Source organism: Caenorhabditis elegans, chromosome IV (assembly GCF_000002985.6).
Source record: "Caenorhabditis elegans chromosome IV".
In the NCBI taxonomy this organism is placed as follows: Eukaryota; Metazoa; Nematoda; class Chromadorea; order Rhabditida; family Rhabditidae; genus Caenorhabditis; species Caenorhabditis elegans.
Window position 1 is genome coordinate 6,594,531 of NC_003282.8, and position 19,228 is coordinate 6,613,758.

The following is a 19,228-nucleotide window of genomic DNA, read 5'->3' on the forward strand; positions in this document are numbered from 1 at the left end:
GTATCTGTGTTGAATTACTGTGTTTAAAATAAAGCTGATGATTAGCAAAACCTGCCACAAATCAGCTTCAAAATGTTTATTCGGTGGTTCGTATAGTACACATATTCCAGAATTAGAGATCTCTTTACTGATTATTTGTCAATTTCTGAGTTGGAGCAGAAGATGGTGCTTGTTGTCCCTGAATTTATAGATATTTAGAAATTGAATGCTAATTGATCTCTCTTATTACCATATTAGATCCCCATCCGTAATAAGCAGTTGGATAAGCAGCAGCTCCATAAGCATAAGCATATGGATAAGCAGAAGCAACTGGAGATGAAGCATAATAATATGGAGATGATACAACTTCAGGAGTATATATAACTTGACACGATGAAATACAGAAAAGGGCAAAAATCATGACAATTGTGGATTTTTGGAACATTTTTAGATTTTTCAGGTGAGACTCGGAAGTGATTGGAAAATTGAAAAGTTACCGCTTTTATAAGTGTTTCTTTGTGTTCTCTTGCTCTTTTTTTAATAGAAAAGTTTCTAAGTTTACGTACTCATGCACTTGGTTGAAGATAAATAACTAGTCAGTTTGCAGGTGTTCTATTTGTATTAAATGTTGCACAAAGTGCGAGGTTTGCTCAACCGAACTACAAAAAGTTCAACAGAAACAGTTCAGATAATATTCAATGACTTTTTCATACAATCAGAAGAAATCACAAAACCCGTAAGTGCACCTGCATTTAAACAGAAAATTTTTTTGTATTGCGTAGCAAGGGTAGTGGTCACTAAGTGGTGATCGAAAATTATCGGAAGTTCGATATTTCGGCAACTATTGAGTTTGAAATTTTTGAAACTATAAAACTATGTGCGCTGAAATACGTACTTTGTTGAAACTGCAAGAATCGATGAACGACATACTTTATTTTTCAAGAAATTCATTTCAAACAAGAATTATTATCCTGGTAAACCACACTTCTTTACGACCTCCCTTTGATGTTTATATCTCAACTCCAATAATCCTATGTGGAAAGTCCGTTTATCATCAGGAATAATACTGTTGAATGTGAGATTCATTGGTGGAATTGGCCATACGATCATGCGATCACATCTATGTGGTACCACCTTCCGCTCCCAGCATCTATGAAAAATCACAATATAGGGGGTGATTATATATCTTTCAACGTTCTTCACATAACATGAGTAATCGAAATTTCCATCCTTATCAGTCCATCTCGTGGAATAATTTCCATGAAACAATACATTTTCATAGAACACGTCAAATGGTATGTAGATATGGTTAGCATATGGTTCTTCGTGGCAAATCAATCGTCCAGTGATTCGGACGGAAAAATCAGTTGGCTTGGTTGTAAGGAATATGGGCAAAAATAAAATTAGAATGAAAAGAGGTAACTTTTGCATTTCAATGACTTAGCTATTCTGGGAATGAAGAATATATTTCATAAATCAGCACTTTCTCATCCTTTTTGTAAGAGTTTTATGTGTCCCACAACATCTGCTCTCGAGATCTTTTCTCAAAAAAAAACATTGACATATTGTTTTTACACAATATTTGTGAACATATTTTTCAAAGCGGTGATTTCTTTATTTCACAGAAAGATTTCTAAAAAAACTCGGAGGTCTCAATGCTTCTTGACATGATAACCAAGACGGAAGATCACTTCGCTCAGAGAATTGTGTACAGTGTCGTGGTAAACCGAAGCTTCACGTGAAAACTGGTAAAATATGTTATTTGACTTCGCATCTCTGGTAGATATCATACCTTCAGAAATTCATTTTCGTGAAGTGGGACAACCATTGCAACTTCGTCAATCAATGCTTGAACTTCATTTGCCGTTTCGTTGAAAGCATTGATGGCTTTACGATACGTTTCGCCTTTTGCTTTCACCTCTTTCGTGGTTTTTGAAGACTTCACCTGAAAATTGTTACTTGATCCACGTATTATCCGAAAAAAACACTTACATGGTGACGAGAATCATCGATTGCATGGAGCAAGTTATTCAAATTTTCTACGTTCGAATTCAATATCTCACTTTCCTCTCCAGTGTACAAACGCATCTTTTTAATCAGATGAGAACGAGCTGAAAATGTGTATTATTTTAGATGTTTGTGTTTGAATTATTTGAAATGCTCACTTCTTTTCTGCACCTGGATCTCCTTTTGAGCAATTCTTCCACAGGCGCTACTGTATTTTTCCAGCATTTTCTGAAGAATTATTATTTGAAATGTTTCAAATATTACGACTTACAGAATGTTGCCCATCAAACTGATTTTTTCCCAAATAATTCAACCATCCTCCAAGAACTTCCCATGGATTCTCGCCGGGAGCACACAAAACTGCTTTCTTTGCCATTGCCTTGGGCATGAATTGAACTTGAAGTTCGATTACATTCACAATTTTGTAGATTAAGTTGTGGTAGGAGGTGAGCTTATCGATGTTCCTCTGAAAATGGATTATAATGATTCAAAAGTGTTTTAGAACGGTCGTTCGCGAGGCACGACCTCCTTTGATTGGCTACTACTGAATATACAGACTACTAAACATACACTGTTGTCGCCAACAGAGACATTTAGTAATGAGTTCAATTCAATTCAGTACCTCAAAACGTGGCTCTAACTTAGTCAGCTCGACAACTCCAACTTTTTGTCCGATGTTCACATAAAGTCGGTTGACAAATCCAGCCTTTGCTGCTTTTTCAGCAATAAGTTCCTTTTCCTTCTTTTGCTCTTCATTTTGAATGCAATTTGTTTCTGAAGATATCATTCAGGTCTTATGCATACGTATTTAAAAACTCACTTTTCTCCATTTTGCACTATGATCGATTACGATTCAAAGGTGAAATGAATCAATTTGGAAATAATTTTTGAATCAAAATAACGTGGCATTAGATAGATTTATTTAATTAGCAAAAAGAAACACGTTATGAACTTTTAAATATTTATTATATGTTTATATTTTTAAATACAAGTTTTATTTATATGTGCCAATACCAAACGTTTTTAGAACTTTTTCATTAAAAAAAACTGCTAAGCCTGCCGTCCGTTCTAGGATCGTTGCGTAAAACAGGACCAGAGAAATCAAAGTGGTATCTTCCATTTTGCAGGTGCCTGCCTCATGCCTGCCTACGTGCTTACCAACATATCTGCCTAACTGTATGCCTATGTGTTCAAAACCTACTTCGATTCAACTTAAATCCAAAAGTTCACAAATGCTCATCACAAAAAGCAACTCACTTTTCCTTTCGGAACACTGTTTCTCATTTTGGAATTGATCATGTCATTGTTCAAAGATCGCTGATAAGAAAATGAGAATTGAAAAAAATCGACTTGTTCACTACAGCATTTTGATGAATTACCCAAATTGAAAGCAAGAGTAGTCGATCTTTTAAGATTCAGAAAAGGGAATTTTCCTACCTAAATAACCTTAAAACTTTTGTTCAAACAATATTTTTAATTAGATTGAAACTTTTCCTGGATTTCAAATTACATATATTAAATTATTTTTGGGAATATTTGCTACTGGATGGTCGATTCTCTGGTTCTTCACGGCCTAGTCTCATAGCATCTTTAATCCAAAAAGTGTCAAGAGTAAGTTTGTTAAGCAAAGAGTCTATGCAAACATGCATCAATCGTATATAAACGGTAACTTTTCAATTTCCAAATCACTTCCGAGTCTCACCTGAAAAATCTAAGAATGTTCCAAAAAACCACAATTGTCATGATTTTTGCCCTTTTCTGTATTTCATCGTGTCAAGTTTTATATACTCCTGAAGTTGTATCATCTCCATATTATTATGCTTCATCTCCAGTTGCTTCTGCTTATCCATATGCTTATGCTTATGGAGCTGCTGCTTATCCAACCGCATATTATGGATGGGGATCTAATAAGGTAATAAGATATCAGTTAGCATTCAATATCTAAATATCTATAAATTCAGGGACAACAAGCTCCATCTTCTGCTCCAACACAGAAATTGACAAATAATCAGTAAAGAGATATTTCATTTTGGAATATGTGTACTATATGAACCACCGAATAAACTGTTTCCATTTTAGTTGTGTTAATGTTATTTATTTTTAATGTGTCTTTACCGTATGGTTTGATTATCAAGAAGGTTTTTCTATAGAGTTCAAAAAGCAGCATGCAAAAAATGAATCTGGAGTTTGAAACACATTTCATTTGGACCATGTCCGAGGATTTTTGAGGTTTAGGTGAATTTCATAGCTGTTCTCAAAGATTGAACTCACATTCGTTTTTTTTAATGCTAATTATGTATAACAGAGTAAATCTTTAAGAAATGAAGTAATTCAGGAATATTTAATAACGGTAATTTTAATACGGTTTCATAGTTAATATAATTGTGTTCCAATTCCCCATCTCCAATAATTCGTCTATACCAAACAGTTAGTCAGAGAGTTCAAGGTGTGCCTGAAATGACAGTCCATACCTTTTTAAGCAAACATCATTCGAAGTATTTTATCGTATGTGTGATTCACATAAAACTCGTCGTCTATATAAAGCGGTAACGTCGTCTATATAAAGCGGTAACGTCGTCTATATAAAGCGGTAACGTCGTCTATATAAAGCGGTAACGTTATATAAGCGGTAACTTTTCAATTTTCCAATCACTTCCGAGTCTCACCTGAAAAATCTAAAAATGTTCCAAAAATCCACAATTGTCATGATTTTTGCCCTTTTCTGTATTTCATCGTGTCAAGTTTTATATACTCCTGTTGTATCATCTCCATATTATTATGCTTCATCTCCAGTTGCTTCTGCTTATCCATATGCTTATGCTTATGGAGCTGCTGCTTATCCAACTGCATATTATGGATGGGGATCTAATAAGGTAATAAGATATCAGTTAGCATTCAATATTTAAATATCTATAAATTCAGGGACAACAAGCACCATCTTCTGCTCCAACTCAGAAATTGACAAATAATCAATGATCTCTCATTTGAAATATATGCACAATAAGAACTATTTGAAATGTCAAAATAAATTATCTGACTTTATTTGTGAAGCCCTAAAATTATTCCACAGCAATAAACACTTAAAAACAAAAAATCTTAACACAAAATTTTTAATTAAAAAATGTGGTTAAAAATACTACAAAATATTTTTTCAACGTAACAACCTTAAATGTTCTAAAAGCCGAAATGTTGTTTTTTGAACATATATAATAAAAAATCAATATTCCTATCTTTGTATGATATTTATCAATTAAAATTCATATATAACGAAAATTTTAAAGGTAAGTTCCGGGCTTCTCAAGCAGAATTTTAGAACTTAACCACATAATTATTTCAGAATTTGTAAAAGTGTCTATCAAAAAAGAATGGCAGACGATGGATACGAAGTAATTGGTCCCGTCTATTCGGTGCCTCCTCTTGCATCACCGATGCCCACGATGGTTCCTCCATCGCCACTCGCAGTCACTCCAAAGGTTAAAAAGGATGAAGATTCTGGATCAAGTGCGGCGGAGACGACCAGAGCCGGAAAACATCGAAAAAGGACAAACGCCTCAGAGTATGAAGTGGTTGGTTTTTTAATGATTTTGGCTTTTTTTAGCGATCTAGCTTTTCTTGTTGAGAAAATACTGAAAAGAATAGTATGACATGAGTATTGGTTAACAGAAAAGTCCCAGAAGTTTCTGTAATTTTGTTAAATTCTTCAAAACAAGAATCTTCAAAAAAGCCTTTTTTTTTAATTGAAAGTAACTCCTCTTTGCTTACATCAATATTATATAAATTCAGAGCAATATGGAGAGCACCCACCATGATGTAGTTTCGATCAAGCACAGACCAAACTCGTGTGACGTTTGCCACGTGGCGACTCTTTTGTTCCTGATTGTTATGGTGATCGCCATATCGACTCCAGTTCTCCTTTCTGCAAGTAAGGGCGGACTTCCATGGATTGAGAATAAGTTGATGGAAGAGTCTAATTAAGAGTACTGCCGAGTTTGAATAAAGATTTTATGGGGAATTTTTTTGTACTCACATCTTTCAAAAGTTTCCTGAAAAATTACTAAGCTTACAGTAACCTTACAGTAACGCTCTTTACGCAAATGTAAAACTTTTACATGTATTTACATAAACAAAAGTTTTACATATTTAAAATGACCATGCTTTTTTCAAAAATCTCAACGCTTTAAAGCGCTATGAACCCCTGAAGCGCCAAAATCTCTGCGTCTATTTAATTTGAATTCCGCGCGCAAATGAGCGACCATCGTGTACTCTCGGACAATCAAATAATTTGTTGATTTTCCACAAGTTTATGTGTTCTTCGAATTTTCTCATTATTTTTCAGTTTTTTAATTGTATTAATAAATTTATGAATGCATTTTGAATGGATTGATGCTCAATGAGACAAAACTCTTGTTTTATTGAATTATTTGGTTGTATTCCCGCATTTTTTCTATTCCACTGAAAAATAAGTTTTTTTTTCATTTCGATCTTTGGGATCTTTCAAATATGACTATTTTCTCTTATTTCTACGAATAACTTCATCTATTGAAAGTACTCTAGTTTCCCAATTCAAGAAAAAACATTTTTACATGAATGTGAATTCCCTCTCGAGACTTATCCGAATAATTAAAAGAACTTTTTACTACTCCTTCCAGAATATTAAAAATCTACCGTTGTCTATCTTCCAAAGTGTTCATTGCTCCATTCGCAATAACATTTTTATCGCACAATAATAACCGTTTTCTCAGCCACTGTTTTTCCAATCCACTTGTTACACTACACTCGAAATATCGGGAAAGTTCAAATTCCACTGTTCCAAGTTCCAAATGTATTGGTTGCAGTATCGATCGGAAAACAATAAACTCCACTCATCCTGCGTAGCACACCTCCTTCTATTTCGAAATCAATGTTTCCTCGTCATATGTTGTATCTCTCACACCCTCCGTCTTCTTCTCTATACTTGTAAAAGAGCGCGTCGCGCAATACTCATAGAGTTTCATTCTTTTGCATTTATTCAGTCATTCATCATATTCTTCTTTTCTCTTGCTTATCTTTGGAATTCCTCTGACATTCATTCTACCATTTACTAGAATTATAACATTGATTTTGTAAATACTCTTCCTCATTCTCTTGCAATAAAAAACAATTTCCTAACCGAAATCATTTCAGAACTTGCACTACATCTTCCGTTAACAATGCCATCTTGCGAGATCAAATTCGACTTCAACGACTCTGACGAGTCAGTCACTGTTCGTGAAACTCGCATTATCCTGCTTCTTCCAGTCATCCGTCGCGCTGTTGAGCTCCAGGTAAGATATCAGATTTTTTTTTTTGAGAAATATAGATTTAAAAATAAACGTTTTTTTCAGTATCCGGATTTCGCGACCGAGGAGAATGCGGTGATTGAAGCTCCATTCAGGGTTCCATTCAAGAAGGATGCTGGAGTATTCCTCTTCGATACCATCGCTCGCTACGCTGCACCAACCGATGACAATGTCCATGAGATCACTGTTGAACAAAGTTACCCAGAAGCTGGACCGAAGACCTTGGATGAGCTCAAAGAAATCATTGAACTCGCCAACTTCTGGGAGTGTACCACTTACATGGAGTGCATCGGATTTGCGATTGCAAAGAAGTTGGAGGACAAGACCATCGAAGAGATCGCCGCTTTCATGGGAGTCGAATGCAATCCACCAGGAAACTTCTTCGCAGAGGAAGACGGATGGATTCATCCACCAGCAGACGCTTTCCAGAATGTCCAATAGATCCGATCCCCTCGTAATTTGCTCTGATCTCCCACTGCCAATTTCCATGATTTTGTGTTAAATATATTCAAGCTCAATACTTTCACTTTTTACCTCCTTGTAATATATTAAATACTTATCAGAACTTTTTCAAATTGATTTTAAGGAATGAATAAAATGATTTTCTCGAAATGTGCTCACAAATCTTAAAAAGAACTCGAAATCAGAATTGCCAAAAAAATCAACAGAGAGGAAAGTAATTGAGGACGATTCATGCAAAATTACAGTATCAACTCGATTAGTTCAACCGTGAATTGAATAAAAAAAATCGACGTCAAATCCACGGAAACAAGGTTGCCACGATTTTCAGAGGTACTCGCCCTATTCCAGTTATTCCGGATTTTGATGAATTACCGTAGCTCACGATGTTTACTATTCCTTTCAAATTGAAAGTTTCAATGTCATCATACTTCCGTGAAAAAGTGAGACATTCAGTTTTAAAGGCACATGATTTTTTTCTGAGTTATTATCGCGACGATTTCGGCTAGTGCTCACGCTTTTACAAATGTATGATAGCTCTCCTAGTTGAATTTTGTTTTAATCTGAAAACGTTTAAATGGGAATATTCAGCCCAGATGTTCTGCTTTTAATACTACATGTGCAAATTTGGAACACTGCCAAGTGATCGATATTATTGTGTATCTGACATTGTTCAATATATATCTACTTCCAATTTACAAAGGGTCATAGATTGCCCTTTCTTCCTACAATAGCAATCTTGGCAGTGATGTTTACCTCTAACGTCTTGCCAATGTATTCTAGGTCACATCTTTCGACTTTCTTCCCACTGTTCCACATTGATTGTGACAATGAGCACAGTTTAAAGCGTCGTAGCAGCTGGTATATCTTTTCTTTCTATTCATTCATAAGACTTTTGTAATATTTAGTTTAACCAATTGTTTCTTTCTCCGCGCGGAGTTTTCCATTCTCATAAATCTTTCATTTTCAAAAATTCGTTTTTTCAGCCAATAATAATGCCATCCTGCGAGATCAATCTCATCTTCAATGACTCTGAGGAGCCAGTCACCCTACGTGATACGGGGATCATTATGCTAGTTCCAGTGATTCTTCGGTCGGTTCAGTCTGAGGTACGTTAGCCCTGAATTCAAAATTAGTATTTTCGAAACTAAATCTCGAATTCTTTGCAGTTCCCCGACTTTGAGAATCAAGATAACGTCAAGGTTACTTCTCCACTTTCAATTCCGTTCAATAAGAAGGCAGGTGTCTTCCTCTTCGAATATATTCAAAAATATGTTCCACCAAATGATGATACAATCCACGAATTGACAGTCGTCGAGAACTACAAAGAAGCTGGACAGAAGACTTTGGATGAGCTCAAAGAAATCATTGAGCTAGCCAACTTCTTCGAGTGTACTGATTTCATGGAATGTTTGGGATTTGTGATCGGAAAGAAGTTGGAAGACAAATCAGTTGAGGAGATCGCTGCGTACATGGGTGTGGAATGTAATGCACCGGGACACTTTTTCGATGAAGCCGATGGATGGGTTCATCCACCAGCAGATGCATTCCAGAATGTCCAATAGATCCGATTCTCCCCCAGTTTGCTCCGATCTCGTTCTGCTAATTTTCATGATTTTTTGTTAAATACAACCTCAATACTTTCAATTCTCGTTTCACTGCAATAAAACTTGTTGACTATATATTTACTTCCACTGTTTGAATTTTAAAGTTTCTGAAATAGTTTATAAAAACTTGGAAAAAATATCACAATACTTGAATCAGGATGCAATAGAAATGAGCACTATAAAAGCTAGCGGCAATCGGGGAAAAATGACAGATCAGTGAAACTTTGGGATTTGGAAAGCGTCGAGAAACATGGTACATTGAACGTGATTATCTACTGTTTCTTCTTCTCATCTTGCTTGTTGGCAGTTTGACTTCCCCAAATATCAGCAAATGCAAGAGTTCCAGCAAAGACAAGAATGGCTCCAAGCCAATGTTGAGCTGAAAAAGAGAGGAATTTTGATTTCTAAAGACGATTTTTTAGTATTTCTTTTTTTTTCCTTTCAGATTAGATTATGGAGCCCTAGTTTACGACCAAAAGAATCACATAACGTTTTTTAAAACATTTGATTTTGGTACAAAGATATGGTACCCGGTCTCTGAACGACCAAAACTTCCCAGCTACCGTACCCGCAAGTGTTCTAATTTTCTACGACTTTTCTGTTTTTTTTCTTCAATATTTTGATTGATCTCCATCAGGAAAAATGTTCTAATTTTTGCATTATAAATTATGAAAAATTGAGCGAAACTCTAAAAATATGCTTTAGGTATGGTAACCGCGAAGTTTCGATTGTGTCGAGACCAGGAACCTTTCTAATCACTTTTACAATTAAAAAAGTCAATAATAATCTTACGTGTAAATGGATTCTTGAAATAGACAATGGAAACGATAAGTGAGAGGAATTTCCGAAGAGTAACAACCAGCGTGACGGTGAGCGAATCAACACGAGAGTTCAGTTGATAGACGTACTTGATGCATCCGTATCTGAAAGAAATATTATATTTATTTGCTAATATCTAAAATTCACTTACTGAAGAAGACAACTTGCAATCAAATCAACCCAGAGAGATGGAAGCCATGGGAATACAGAATGTGGAGCACTGGCAGAAAGTTTCGTAGCCGCTGACACAATGTCGCTTCCCATGATGAGGAAGAATGGAAGTGAGATCAAATGCTAGAAATAAGTTCAGTCAAAATTATTGAATTTGAATGAGGTTACTTACAGTAATGAACATAGCTTCATCTGGATGTTTCCCATACTTCTCGTACATTTGTTGTTGATAGATTGCTAAAACAGCTGAAGCCAATAGAGCAAAAGTGAGCATAATAATTCCAATCGTCCATTCCTTATAATGTTTCGATGCTTCTTCCATCGAAAGTCCCGAATCTCCTTGTGTTGACGTGGCAAGTGTGCAAATGACAATTCCGATGGTAATAGCGAATACGGAAATGTATTTCCGAGCAGAATAACTTTTACCAACCATAACAACTGAGAGAATCAATGTGGCAAGAAGAGAACCCTGAAAAAGTAGGTTTAGCCGGTTTTGAATGAATTTTACATAATTTAAATTGCTTATAAAACCTCTAAAACTAATCATCCGCCAAGGGTGTATTTTTTGGAAAATCGAACATTTTAATTTTTTAAAAAGATTTTTCAAAAAATACCTGTAATTTTTGGTTTCGAATTACATATTTTCATATGTCATAAATTCATCGAAAATTTGGAAATAGTTTGTTAATTTTTTGGGTTTTTTTCAGAAAAAACTGAAAAAATTCCCCTGCGAAATTCCTGGCGCTCACCGATCTGAAGATGATATGAAGTGGAACAGGCACATGGAAATTGAGAGCTTGATTATTGACAACATTGACAATGAAGAACATGGTAACCGTCTTGAAATAACCTCTGAAAAAATTAACGATTTTTACTAAAATAAGAGCAATAAACTCACTTTAATGGAATTTGATTTTTAACTGTGAAGAATTTGGAAGTTGAGACGAGTCCTACTGTAGAGATGAAGAGAAATGTAGAAAATGTCATCAGGTTCATGGCAGATGGCTCTTGTCTGTAAATTTATTTTTTTAACGCTTCTATGTTTGATTTTTAAGTTTTTAAATTAAATTTTTAATTTTGTTAAATTTATTATTTGACCTCAAAATACTTTCATCAGATTCTTGCTACACATTTTTTGTACCCGAAAACCGGTTTTTTTTAATCGTGTTTTTGAAAGATGCTATTTTGTAGGGTATTCTGTAGGTTTTCTCACTTTGCGATGTTCTCCACAAAAACCATACATCCCATACAACTACCAAGTACACCGAAAATCGGTGCAACTGCCGATGCCATTCTTACTGGAAAAAATTGGTGATATATTGAAAAAAGGAAATATAAGAAAATGCAGTAGGAAAAAGAAGACAAGAAAGAGAATGAAAAAGATTATTGCCAACCAATTTTGTCGTAGGAATTCCATAGAAACCTTTGAACGAACACATTACATTAAAAAAGTGATTTTCCTTGAAAATGGCCCAGAAAATTGGAAAAAGTTAAAATTGAGTAATTTTGCCAAAAAAAATACAGTACATGGTCTCGCCACGACAAGTTTTTGTTAAAGGCATGCGCCTTGAGAGACTACTGTAATTTCCAAACCCTCGTCACCAGTGCGAAATATGCTTGTCTTTTTTGGTTTTTTGGCAAAAATGTTTTTTTGTCTAAAAAAACTACAAAAATTCAGACATATAAGAAGCGAAAATAAGTCTTTTTTAGGGTTAGAGAATTTAAATTCATGTTTTTTGCCCAATTATCCAAGCAAAGAGACAAAAACTCGCAACATTACAAAAAAAAATCTCGAAAAACACACAACTGGTCTGATGAATTAATGAAAGAAAAAATGATCAGCACAAACTACAATCGAAACTGTGTTGTTTGTGTGTTTGAATACATTCCCAGTGTGTGCGTGTGTGTCCGCTGAGATTGTGAACGAAAATGATTGGAACTGAGCGATTGGCAAGTGGAGTGGGAGAGTAAAAATGTGAATAAACGCAGAGTGTTAGACAATTCAAAAGTGAGGTTTTGGTCATCTTGATGTTGGAATTGCGGTTGGATTGAGGATATTACAATAAGCAGCTGTAGATTTTTTTTTGAACAATCATCGAGAAAATTTTACAATATCGCAAAAAATCGCTGAGTAGATACAGGATTTTTTAGAAAATATGAAGTTTTAGTGAATTTATAAGAGTTGTTTTCAAATTGAGATTAGAAATCTACCATATTAAAAAAATAACTTTCAGGACAACACGAAATGCCAAACTTCAAAATGGTAGACTAAAATAAAATACTCTGATCGAAATGGCTGAAATGACGAAAAAACTTTAGTTGATGTGATTTGATAAGAAGTCTTATCGTCACACTACAACCTACATGTTACATACCACAAATGTGGGTAGAATAAGTCATACGGAAACCTGAAAGATTGAGAAGAAAGATGCATATGAATTAAATTGGAATAAACCGCAATGCTGAAAAAGAAACAATGCCGAATAAAAAAGCTGTGAAATTTATTTTTTTAAAAACACGGAAATGAGTAATAAACAATGGTACACTTGTGGAATGCATTACTTAATCTCTGGGAATTTGATATGAAACCGGAGAGACTAAAATAAAGCATGAAAATAAGAAACTCGTAGAAATTGTCAAATACTGAATTAAATAAGAATGTCTTCTTATGCTTCTCTGATTAAATTGACTACTTCTCCATTCGCGTGATGCTCAAATACCATTGGTGTTCGAGCTTGATCCGCATCTCTCATTGTTTGAACATCCAATTGTCGTATTTCGGTCGGTGTGAAATATTTGTCAAGAATCTGAAAGAATTTTTTTTTCGAAAAACGAGAAAAGTCTGCACACAAAACTTACATTTTTCCATTTCTTGACGATGATCCGTTTATCGGTACCTTCGACTAGCAACACGATAGCTGAAAATTAAATAATTAATAGAATTAAGAATTAAATAAAATAAGCATGTAAAGAAAACCCACAAAGAGCTGATAGACATGGAAGATCCACTGTATTCACTTCAATCAACTGACCAAGCTTTAAACCACAATTTTCGCGGCGACAATTAATCTGAACGAGTTTACATTCAAAAACTGTGTCACTAATCTTTTAGGTTCTCACCGATCCAGTTGCATTATATTTAATTAATGCTTGTTGCTCATCCGTCAGGCGAGTTTTTCGAACGAGGCTCCAGAATCCCGGATCACAGACAAGGTATTGAGTATTTCTTGATCGAATATCCTTGCTTGTACACAAAATCGCTTCACATTTTTTACAGATGATCTTGTATACAATATTTCGATTAATTTGCTCCTCGATTTTTTGCGCTTTATCGGTATCTTCTCTCAGGATTCGAGGCCATATTTTATTGCTTTCCTCGTCTACACATTTTCGGAACTCAGCTGGCGAATTTTGGATTAGGGAGATTGTCTCAGACATTAGACTTTCCTAAGAAAAATACATTAATATTTTCAACTAATTCGTTGATCTTAATTACTAACTTTATCCCGATTGTTACTTTCCTGGTCTCGAAGTGCTATGCTATTCGTGATGAGCACACATTCTGAGTTGAGAGCTCTTCCACGACCTCTTCGTTGAACGTGAGCAATTTCATTTGTTGCATAGTTATACTTGATGACAAGACTACATTCAGGAACATCCAATCCTTCTTCAGCAACAGAAGTTGATACGAGAATTCGAATTTCTCCATCAGCAAACATTTTCAACTTTTCCATTTGTTTTTGTTTCGATGCTGAGATATCGGCGCTGCTCGCAGTCGACTTGTTCAATCCTGTAATAAAAATGAATAAGTTATGTTTTCAAAACGAATAACTCTACCAGACATCCATTCAGATTTGATTCCAAGCATCAGCAATTCTTCGTTCGAATTCAAAACTTTATTGAGAATCGTTGCCTCGTATCTAGTTCGCACAAAAATGATTGTTCGAGAATCGGCTCTTTGCAAATTTTGTTCAACAATATACTGCACTGTTTTAGAAATCATGGGATTTTCCGCTGAACCAGTTCCGACCAATTGGTTGTGATAACCTTTAAAATTGAGAATTTTTAACGTTAAGTAAGTGATAAAACTCACGTTCCCATATTCTAATCATGTTGACAGTGAAATTTGGTGTCCGATATTCCATCTCATCTTTCAAGTAATTCAATGCAACTTCGGGATGGAAATTAATGTTGTATGACAAAGTACAGAAACATTCCTGGAATCGAATTCAGAATAGTTTCAATCTTATACACTCAAAATAATAAAACTGCGTTGCGTGTACGCCAAAATAGGCCCCGCCTTTTTTTGGCAAATACTGTTTTACTACTTGATCTTTTACTCCGTATCTCTTTTACTACAAGATCTCTTTTACTACGAATTCCGCATCTAGATCTTTTACTACAGTTAGCTCTTTTACTACGTGATATCTTTTACTACGATTTGACCACATAGATCTTTTACTACGGAAAATACTTTTTTACTACCTCATCTTTTACTACGTGGAGGGATACTGTTGGGTTACTGTAGTGGTATTGTATAAGTAACAGTTTTCAGATAATATATTATAGTTTTTTTTTTAATTTCTAGAAATTTATTCACCATGAAAAAATTTTTACTACAATGGCAGGGATTATATTTTGTTTCGTATCTTTTACTACGAATTAAAAATTAATTTTTATAGGATAGTCTAGATATAAACAAATCTATGAATATTTTTTAAAAATATATAGGTCACAATTGTAGTTTGTGCACAAGTAGTTCTAGTAAATTTCAGTTGTTTATTTTTTGGATACTGAGATGGAGTTAGTGGAGGGATCCTGTTGGATTACTGTAGTGATACTGTGGGAGTAATTAACTTTTTTCGCGTTACCAACAAATTAGTTCCCTACCGGTTGATTTATAAGTTTTTAAAATGTAATAAGCAACTTGCGGGTTCGGTCAGTTATATGCCAGATGTTTGAAATTTTGACTTCAACTGAAATTTTGATCAAAAACTTTAAATTTGCAAAAACTTTTGATCAAAAACTTGTTTTTTTCTGGATTTATCAAATCTTGTATAGAATAAGCAATTTATCGTTTTTCATAGTGAATAAATTTCTAGAAATTAAAAAAAAACTATAATACGTAATCTGAAAACTGTTACTTATACAATACCACTACAGTAACCCAACAATATCCCTCCACGTAGTAAAAATACGTCCGTAGCAAAAGAGTAAAACGTAGTAAAACATCCACGTAGTAAAAGATGAGGTAGTAAAAAAGTATTTTTCGTAGTAAAAGATCTATGTGATAAAATCGTAGTAAAAGAGAACACGTAGTAAAAGAGCCAATTGTAGTAAAAGATCTAAATGCGGAATTCGTAGTAAAAGAGATTCCGTAGTAAAAGAGATCTTGTAGTAAAAGAGATCTTGTAGTAAAAGAGATACGTAGTAAAAGATCAAGTAGTAAAACAGTATTTGCCCCTTTTTTTCGCTCACTCACGGGGAAAAGGCAAAAAGCGGTACCCCAGGCAATATCAGCCGCCGACATCATTCGAGGTCCGCGCAACACACTATTTTTCTCACTGTTGGCGTGGCGAGCTGTCCCCCTCCCCTATTTTTGCCTTTCCCCGTGAGTGGACGATTAAAAGGCGGGGCCTATTTGGTCGTACACGCAACGCAGTTTCATTATTTTGAGTGTAAATGATCACACACTAACTTTTAACACATCCAATGCCTCATTAATTATAGTCCTTGTCCCGGTTTCTCGGAAACTCGTCCCTGAGACCAGATTCATTTGATTACAAACCCAGTTCTGATAACCAGCATGCTCTTTATCAGCTGGCGGGTCGAGAAAACTACTATCCGGACGGAAATCTCGTTCAGTCGTTTCAATCTGTCGTCTTTGCTCAATCCCGATATGCTCATTTCCTGAAAATAAGATAAATTCTCTCAATTTTCTGTCTGAGCATACGTAGTGCGGTTCTGATTAGGCCTTCAACTTCTTGCATCATAAGTGTAAGCCTATTCGTGAACATTCCAATCGGGCCATCAGTACTTCTTTCGCAAAGTAAGACCTCTGTAAATTTAATAAATAAATTCATCATCAAGGAGTACGGTACCCCTAAGAAAATAAATTAACTCACTGTCTGGGACAATCGGCGAATAACCTCTTAATTCTTCCAAATTATCCTTAACAATGCTCAAGTCCTTGACGTCCATACTTGCACAGAGACCAGCAATATAATTCCTGACTTGTAGACAATCATTTTTATCGCCAGTTCCAAGGGATGCTGTCAGACCAATGATTTGTGGAAGACTGTGTCCTTCTGGCATGTTTCCCATATTCTTTAGGTAGTGGTATTCTCTCATAATATCTGAAAATGACAACTTATATTAATAGTATTTTTAATTACGAAACCAACTTGAATATGGAGAATTCTTGACTGTATTGTGACACTCATCGAAGAAAATAATGGTAAACGTCGAGAGGAAAAACTGATCCAATCTAGACTCATCGTCGAGTGAGTTTCGATGCTCATTGCAGAGATTTCTGAAATTAAACTATTAATTTGGGAAATATTGATAATTAATAAACTAACACAATCATCTGAGGTGTTGCAACAATGAGATCTTTGGATTGAATAACATTTCTCGTTGGAACATTATCGGATCCTTGAATGATCTGAGTCTAAAAGAAATTATTAATTTACTATCTGAGTATTCGAATACGAAACAAACATGATAAACATGATCCAAATATGATGAAATGCTAGCCGCCTGTTGATTCAGAATCATCGAGTTCGGTGTCATGAAGAGAGCCTGAAGATTCGAATTTTAAACTTTAAAATAGCGAAAAGCAACCTTAAATCGTTTTCCTTCACTTGACCTCGACTCAAAATGTTCTTTGATAATATTCGCAGCGATTACAGTTTTTCCAGAGCCAGTTGGAGCAGTAACAATTGTATTTTTGCCTTGAAGAGCCACCTGGCAGAGTTCCTCTTGGTAATTTCGAAGGCATAACTGTCTTTCTGGAAGATAACGCAGTTTAATTATATTTCCAGGCAAATTTAGGATGGAAACTTACGCCGATGAATTCGTTGACGAACAGATTCAATTACAAGACGAGGAGTTGAATTTTCTTGTACAATGTTGTCGACACGAATATTGATCATTCTGAAAAATTAGTTATTAAGAATGAATACTCGATAACACTAGATTTATGTGAAAAAAATGCTCAAAGATGTTTAAAATGAGAAAGATATATAAATTGGCACTGCTGCACTTTCTGCGCCTCTCAACAAACATTCCCGTACATTTAAGAGTTAGCAATGCGTGTGGCGGGTGTTTTTCTGCCGGAATTTATCATAGTGATTCTAGATAGCATACTAACAATTGATACGAATGAAAATTGTATACATTTTCAGTCGTATCTCCAATTTTCGATAAAAATTAGTATTCTTCCAAAACAGTAGCGCAATTGTATTTTATCAATTAAAATTCACCTGTATCGGTTAGTATTCAAAGCCGCAGTTCCTAAATAGACCATCATTTCCGTAGCGGATTCATGTACTGGACAAATGTATATTCTTCCATTCAACTGTCTTCTACTTGCATTGATGATTTCTATAACACGATAAAATTATGTAATTTTCACAATTATCTATTGATAATAGATGCGTACGGTAAAACCTGAGGAATCCATCGTTTTTCAATCGCAAAACTTTGGCGATAAATTGCTTCGCCTCGACATCGAGGTTATTTGAACTTTTCTCCGAAATTGTATACATTATATCGTATACCGCTTGCTCTCCGAGCAGAGGCACAGTTCGAAGAATTAGCTTCTTTATGAAATCCGAGTCTTGATTGTCTTCTTCGTTGCGCTCTATTTCTTTTCTCAGAACTGCAACGGCGTCGATGTATTGAGGGTACGAGTCCAGATAAGCCAGAACCACTTTTGGTTCAATGAAGCGTAGGAAACCTTCGAAGTGATCGAGAATGTAGCTGAAAATAAGATTTTAATTCAACTTTGAATAAAACATTTGTTCACAAACTGAAAATCGCTCAATTTCACTTCTCTGTTCGAACAGTTAAGAAGCTTATGCACCGTGCATTTTGGAACTGAAAACTTATAATTATTATTTTTAAATAGTTCCATCACATACGATAAGTTTGCAGATATGTCATAATATCTTTGTAAAGCCGCTCATCATCAGCGTTTGACAATATACTGTTTTTCAGATCGTGATACAGTTGCTTCGAGAATTCCTGCGCATTTTCAGATTGAATTTTCAATTCGTCGATCCTTCCTAGCGGGAGCAGCTCGGAAAATCCATCACCCTGAAAAAAAAACGATTGAAGCGTGGCAGAAAATGCATTTCCAGCTCACTTTTTCCGGATCACGGTAGATCGGCTCGAGGCAGAGTATGATCTCTTTGTCGTAGAGGGATAATATTGAAGAACACTGCTTTTTCCTCATTTTATCTGCAAATTTAGATTTTTGAGAAAAACTAAGAGAAACGGGCTCAAAGAAACATTATTTCTGAAAAACATTTAGATTTAATTCGAGAAAAAACAAGAAATACAGTGTTCGTTCAACTGAGCACGCTTGCTGACAGCTGAGTGCACGTCTGCGTCTCTCTACTAATACACTGGAACCGCACTCTCTCACCAGAGCTGTCGACAAAAGAAAATATTAACTTTTCCAAAATTCAAAATAAAGCAGAGAAACTCATTTTAAGAATTTTGCCGAGAAAAAACACACAAAAAACCAAAAATACACAGGAAAAACGGTATTTAGCATATTAATTAAATTGGAATAAACCGCAATTAAAAGGAAAAATCGAAACAAGAAAGATGGTCGAATTTACATTCAAAATAGAAAAATAT

At 35.0% G+C, this 19,228-nt stretch overlaps 10 protein-coding genes and 5 non-coding genes across 18 annotated transcripts; 6 read left to right on the top strand and 9 right to left on the bottom strand.

Moving 5' to 3' along the window:
• Positions 1-22: 22 nt before the first annotated feature.
• nspb-3 (Nematode Specific Peptide family, group B) lies at positions 23-441 on the bottom strand. The gene is made up of 2 exons (NM_068609.3): positions 230-441; positions 23-178 (listed from the first exon to the last, which is right to left on the bottom strand). Exons 1-2 carry the CDS (start codon positions 422-424, stop codon positions 125-127), a joined length of 249 nt encoding a protein of 82 aa, NP_501010.1. The 5' UTR covers positions 425-441; the 3' UTR covers positions 23-124.
• A 504-nt stretch (positions 442-945) lies between these two features.
• On the bottom strand, positions 946-1,410 carry F38A5.22 (TransThyretin-Related family domain; the record flags this gene model as incomplete). The annotated part of the gene is made up of 1 exon (NM_001306888.3): positions 946-1,410. The coding sequence occupies one exon, from the start codon at positions 1,408-1,410 to the stop codon at positions 946-948; it is 465 nt and encodes a 154-aa protein (NP_001293817.1).
• Positions 1,411-1,572: 162 nt separating this feature from the next.
• F38A5.6 (BAR domain-containing protein) lies at positions 1,573-2,868 on the bottom strand. Its single transcript, NM_068610.7, has 7 exons — positions 2,807-2,868; positions 2,609-2,760; positions 2,258-2,452; positions 2,145-2,214; positions 1,972-2,090; positions 1,772-1,924; positions 1,573-1,724 (listed from the first exon to the last, which is right to left on the bottom strand). Exons 1-7 carry the CDS (start codon positions 2,814-2,816, stop codon positions 1,632-1,634), a joined length of 792 nt encoding a protein of 263 aa, NP_501011.1. The 5' UTR covers positions 2,817-2,868; the 3' UTR covers positions 1,573-1,631.
• On the bottom strand, positions 2,031-2,051 carry 21ur-13689. The gene has a single exon (NR_055887.1).
• 21ur-10664 lies at positions 2,033-2,053 on the bottom strand. Its single transcript, NR_055888.1, has one exon.
• On the bottom strand, positions 2,863-2,883 carry 21ur-12717. The gene has a single exon (NR_055889.1).
• Positions 2,884-3,687: 804 nt separating this feature from the next.
• Positions 3,688-4,062, top strand: nspb-4 (Nematode Specific Peptide family, group B). Its single transcript, NM_068611.3, has 2 exons — positions 3,688-3,898; positions 3,948-4,062. Exons 1-2 carry the CDS (start codon positions 3,704-3,706, stop codon positions 3,999-4,001), a joined length of 249 nt encoding a protein of 82 aa, NP_501012.1. The 5' UTR covers positions 3,688-3,703; the 3' UTR covers positions 4,002-4,062.
• Positions 4,063-4,393: 331 nt separating this feature from the next.
• On the top strand, positions 4,394-4,414 carry 21ur-11751. The gene has a single exon (NR_055890.1).
• Positions 4,415-4,509: 95 nt separating this feature from the next.
• Positions 4,510-5,080, top strand: nspb-5 (Nematode Specific Peptide family, group B). The gene is made up of 2 exons (NM_068612.3): positions 4,510-4,859; positions 4,909-5,080. Exons 1-2 carry the CDS (start codon positions 4,668-4,670, stop codon positions 4,960-4,962), a joined length of 246 nt encoding a protein of 81 aa, NP_501013.1. The 5' UTR covers positions 4,510-4,667; the 3' UTR covers positions 4,963-5,080.
• Positions 5,081-5,216: 136 nt separating this feature from the next.
• F38A5.8 (uncharacterized protein) lies at positions 5,217-5,991 on the top strand. The gene is made up of 3 exons (NM_068613.3): positions 5,217-5,267; positions 5,324-5,552; positions 5,770-5,991. The coding sequence occupies exons 2-3, from the start codon at positions 5,352-5,354 to the stop codon at positions 5,959-5,961; spliced, it is 393 nt and encodes a 130-aa protein (NP_501014.1). The 5' UTR covers positions 5,217-5,267; positions 5,324-5,351; the 3' UTR covers positions 5,962-5,991.
• A 1,152-nt stretch (positions 5,992-7,143) lies between these two features.
• Positions 7,144-7,913, top strand: sup-36 (SUPpressor). Its single transcript, NM_068614.7, has 2 exons — positions 7,144-7,289; positions 7,350-7,913. Exons 1-2 carry the CDS (start codon positions 7,176-7,178, stop codon positions 7,743-7,745), a joined length of 510 nt encoding a protein of 169 aa, NP_501015.1. The 5' UTR covers positions 7,144-7,175; the 3' UTR covers positions 7,746-7,913.
• Positions 7,914-8,138: 225 nt separating this feature from the next.
• 21ur-11722 lies at positions 8,139-8,159 on the bottom strand. Its single transcript, NR_055891.1, has one exon.
• On the top strand, positions 8,146-9,447 carry F15B10.3 (BTB domain-containing protein). Of its 2 annotated transcripts, NM_068615.5 has the most exons (3): positions 8,146-8,206; positions 8,750-8,872; positions 8,933-9,445. In NM_068615.5, exons 1-3 carry the CDS (start codon positions 8,150-8,152, stop codon positions 9,326-9,328), a joined length of 576 nt encoding a protein of 191 aa, NP_501016.2. In that variant the 5' UTR covers positions 8,146-8,149; the 3' UTR covers positions 9,329-9,445. The 2 variants fall into 2 exon arrangements, with proteins under 2 accessions (NP_501016.2, NP_001293711.1); NM_001306782.3 differs by lacking the exon at positions 8,146-8,206 and having other exon boundaries at positions 8,725-8,872; positions 8,933-9,447.
• Positions 9,448-9,467: 20 nt separating this feature from the next.
• On the bottom strand, positions 9,468-11,658 carry nstp-2 (UDP-xylose and UDP-N-acetylglucosamine transporter). Of its 2 annotated transcripts, NM_001047471.8 has the most exons (7): positions 11,574-11,658; positions 11,259-11,372; positions 11,110-11,212; positions 10,533-10,829; positions 10,341-10,483; positions 10,163-10,293; positions 9,471-9,749 (listed from the first exon to the last, which is right to left on the bottom strand). In NM_001047471.8, the coding sequence occupies exons 1-7, from the start codon at positions 11,651-11,653 to the stop codon at positions 9,643-9,645; spliced, it is 975 nt and encodes a 324-aa protein (NP_001040936.1). In that variant the 5' UTR covers positions 11,654-11,658; the 3' UTR covers positions 9,471-9,642. The 2 variants fall into 2 exon arrangements, with proteins under 2 accessions (NP_001370348.1, NP_001040936.1); NM_001383108.2 differs by lacking the exon at positions 11,574-11,658 and having other exon boundaries at positions 9,468-9,749; positions 11,259-11,374.
• Positions 11,659-12,845: 1,187 nt separating this feature from the next.
• Positions 12,846-18,823, bottom strand: drh-1 (the record flags this gene model as incomplete). Of its 2 annotated transcripts, NM_068617.8 has the most annotated exons (20): positions 12,846-13,167; positions 13,220-13,278; positions 13,342-13,429; positions 13,481-13,807; positions 13,861-14,150; positions 14,198-14,407; positions 14,454-14,577; positions 16,059-16,270; positions 16,314-16,418; positions 16,486-16,716; positions 16,765-16,892; positions 16,942-17,030; positions 17,081-17,161; positions 17,204-17,370; positions 17,427-17,515; positions 17,845-17,965; positions 18,024-18,343; positions 18,394-18,460; positions 18,505-18,679; positions 18,729-18,823. In NM_068617.8, 20 exons carry the CDS (start codon positions 18,816-18,818, stop codon positions 13,027-13,029), a joined length of 3,114 nt encoding a protein of 1,037 aa, NP_501018.1. In that variant the 3' UTR covers positions 12,846-13,026. The 2 variants fall into 2 exon arrangements, with proteins under 2 accessions (NP_501018.1, NP_001368373.1); NM_001380283.2 differs by lacking the exons at positions 17,845-17,965; positions 18,024-18,343; positions 18,394-18,460; positions 18,505-18,679; positions 18,729-18,823 and having other exon boundaries at positions 12,857-13,167; positions 17,427-17,514.
• Positions 18,824-19,228: the final 405 nt, after the last annotated feature.

Excerpts from the sequence above, each read along its gene's own strand:
- nstp-2 (NM_001047471.8), bottom strand. The coding sequence starts at position 11,653 with ATGGCATCGGCAGTTGCACCGATTTTCGGTGTACTTGGTAGTTGTATG. Across the intron at positions 10,484-10,532 it reads ATGAAGCTATGTTCATTACT|CATTTGATCTCACTTCCATT; the intron begins GTAAGTAACCTC and ends ACTTATTTCTAG. Across the intron at positions 9,750-10,162 it reads TTTCAAGAATCCATTTACAC|CTCAACATTGGCTTGGAGCC; the intron begins GTAAGATTATTA and ends TCTCTTTTTCAG.
- F38A5.6 (NM_068610.7), bottom strand. Across the intron at positions 1,925-1,971 it reads TCGATGATTCTCGTCACCAT|GTGAAGTCTTCAAAAACCAC; the intron begins GTAAGTGTTTTT and ends AACAATTTTCAG. Across the intron at positions 1,725-1,771 it reads ACGAAAATGAATTTCTGAAG|TTTTCACGTGAAGCTTCGGT; the intron begins GTATGATATCTA and ends ATATTTTACCAG.
- nspb-5 (NM_068612.3), top strand. The coding sequence starts at position 4,668 with ATGTTCCAAAAATCCACAATTGTCATGATTTTTGCCCTTTTCTGTATT. Across the intron at positions 4,860-4,908 it reads ATGGATGGGGATCTAATAAG|GGACAACAAGCACCATCTTC; the intron begins GTAATAAGATAT and ends CTATAAATTCAG.
- nspb-3 (NM_068609.3), bottom strand. The coding sequence starts at position 424 with ATGTTCCAAAAATCCACAATTGTCATGATTTTTGCCCTTTTCTGTATT. Across the intron at positions 179-229 it reads ACGGATGGGGATCTAATATG|GGACAACAAGCACCATCTTC; the intron begins GTAATAAGAGAG and ends CTATAAATTCAG.
- F15B10.3 (NM_068615.5), top strand. The coding sequence starts at position 8,150 with ATGTTTACTATTCCTTTCAAATTGAAAGTTTCAATGTCATCATACTTC. Across the intron at positions 8,207-8,749 it reads CATCATACTTCCGTGAAAAA|CCAATAATAATGCCATCCTG; the intron begins GTGAGACATTCA and ends TCGTTTTTTCAG. Across the intron at positions 8,873-8,932 it reads TTCGGTCGGTTCAGTCTGAG|TTCCCCGACTTTGAGAATCA; the intron begins GTACGTTAGCCC and ends AATTCTTTGCAG.
- F38A5.8 (NM_068613.3), top strand. The coding sequence starts at position 5,352 with ATGGCAGACGATGGATACGAAGTAATTGGTCCCGTCTATTCGGTGCCT. Across the intron at positions 5,553-5,769 it reads ACGCCTCAGAGTATGAAGTG|AGCAATATGGAGAGCACCCA; the intron begins GTTGGTTTTTTA and ends ATATAAATTCAG.
- sup-36 (NM_068614.7), top strand. The coding sequence starts at position 7,176 with ATGCCATCTTGCGAGATCAAATTCGACTTCAACGACTCTGACGAGTCA. Across the intron at positions 7,290-7,349 it reads GTCGCGCTGTTGAGCTCCAG|TATCCGGATTTCGCGACCGA; the intron begins GTAAGATATCAG and ends CGTTTTTTTCAG.
- nspb-4 (NM_068611.3), top strand. The coding sequence starts at position 3,704 with ATGTTCCAAAAAACCACAATTGTCATGATTTTTGCCCTTTTCTGTATT. Across the intron at positions 3,899-3,947 it reads ATGGATGGGGATCTAATAAG|GGACAACAAGCTCCATCTTC; the intron begins GTAATAAGATAT and ends CTATAAATTCAG.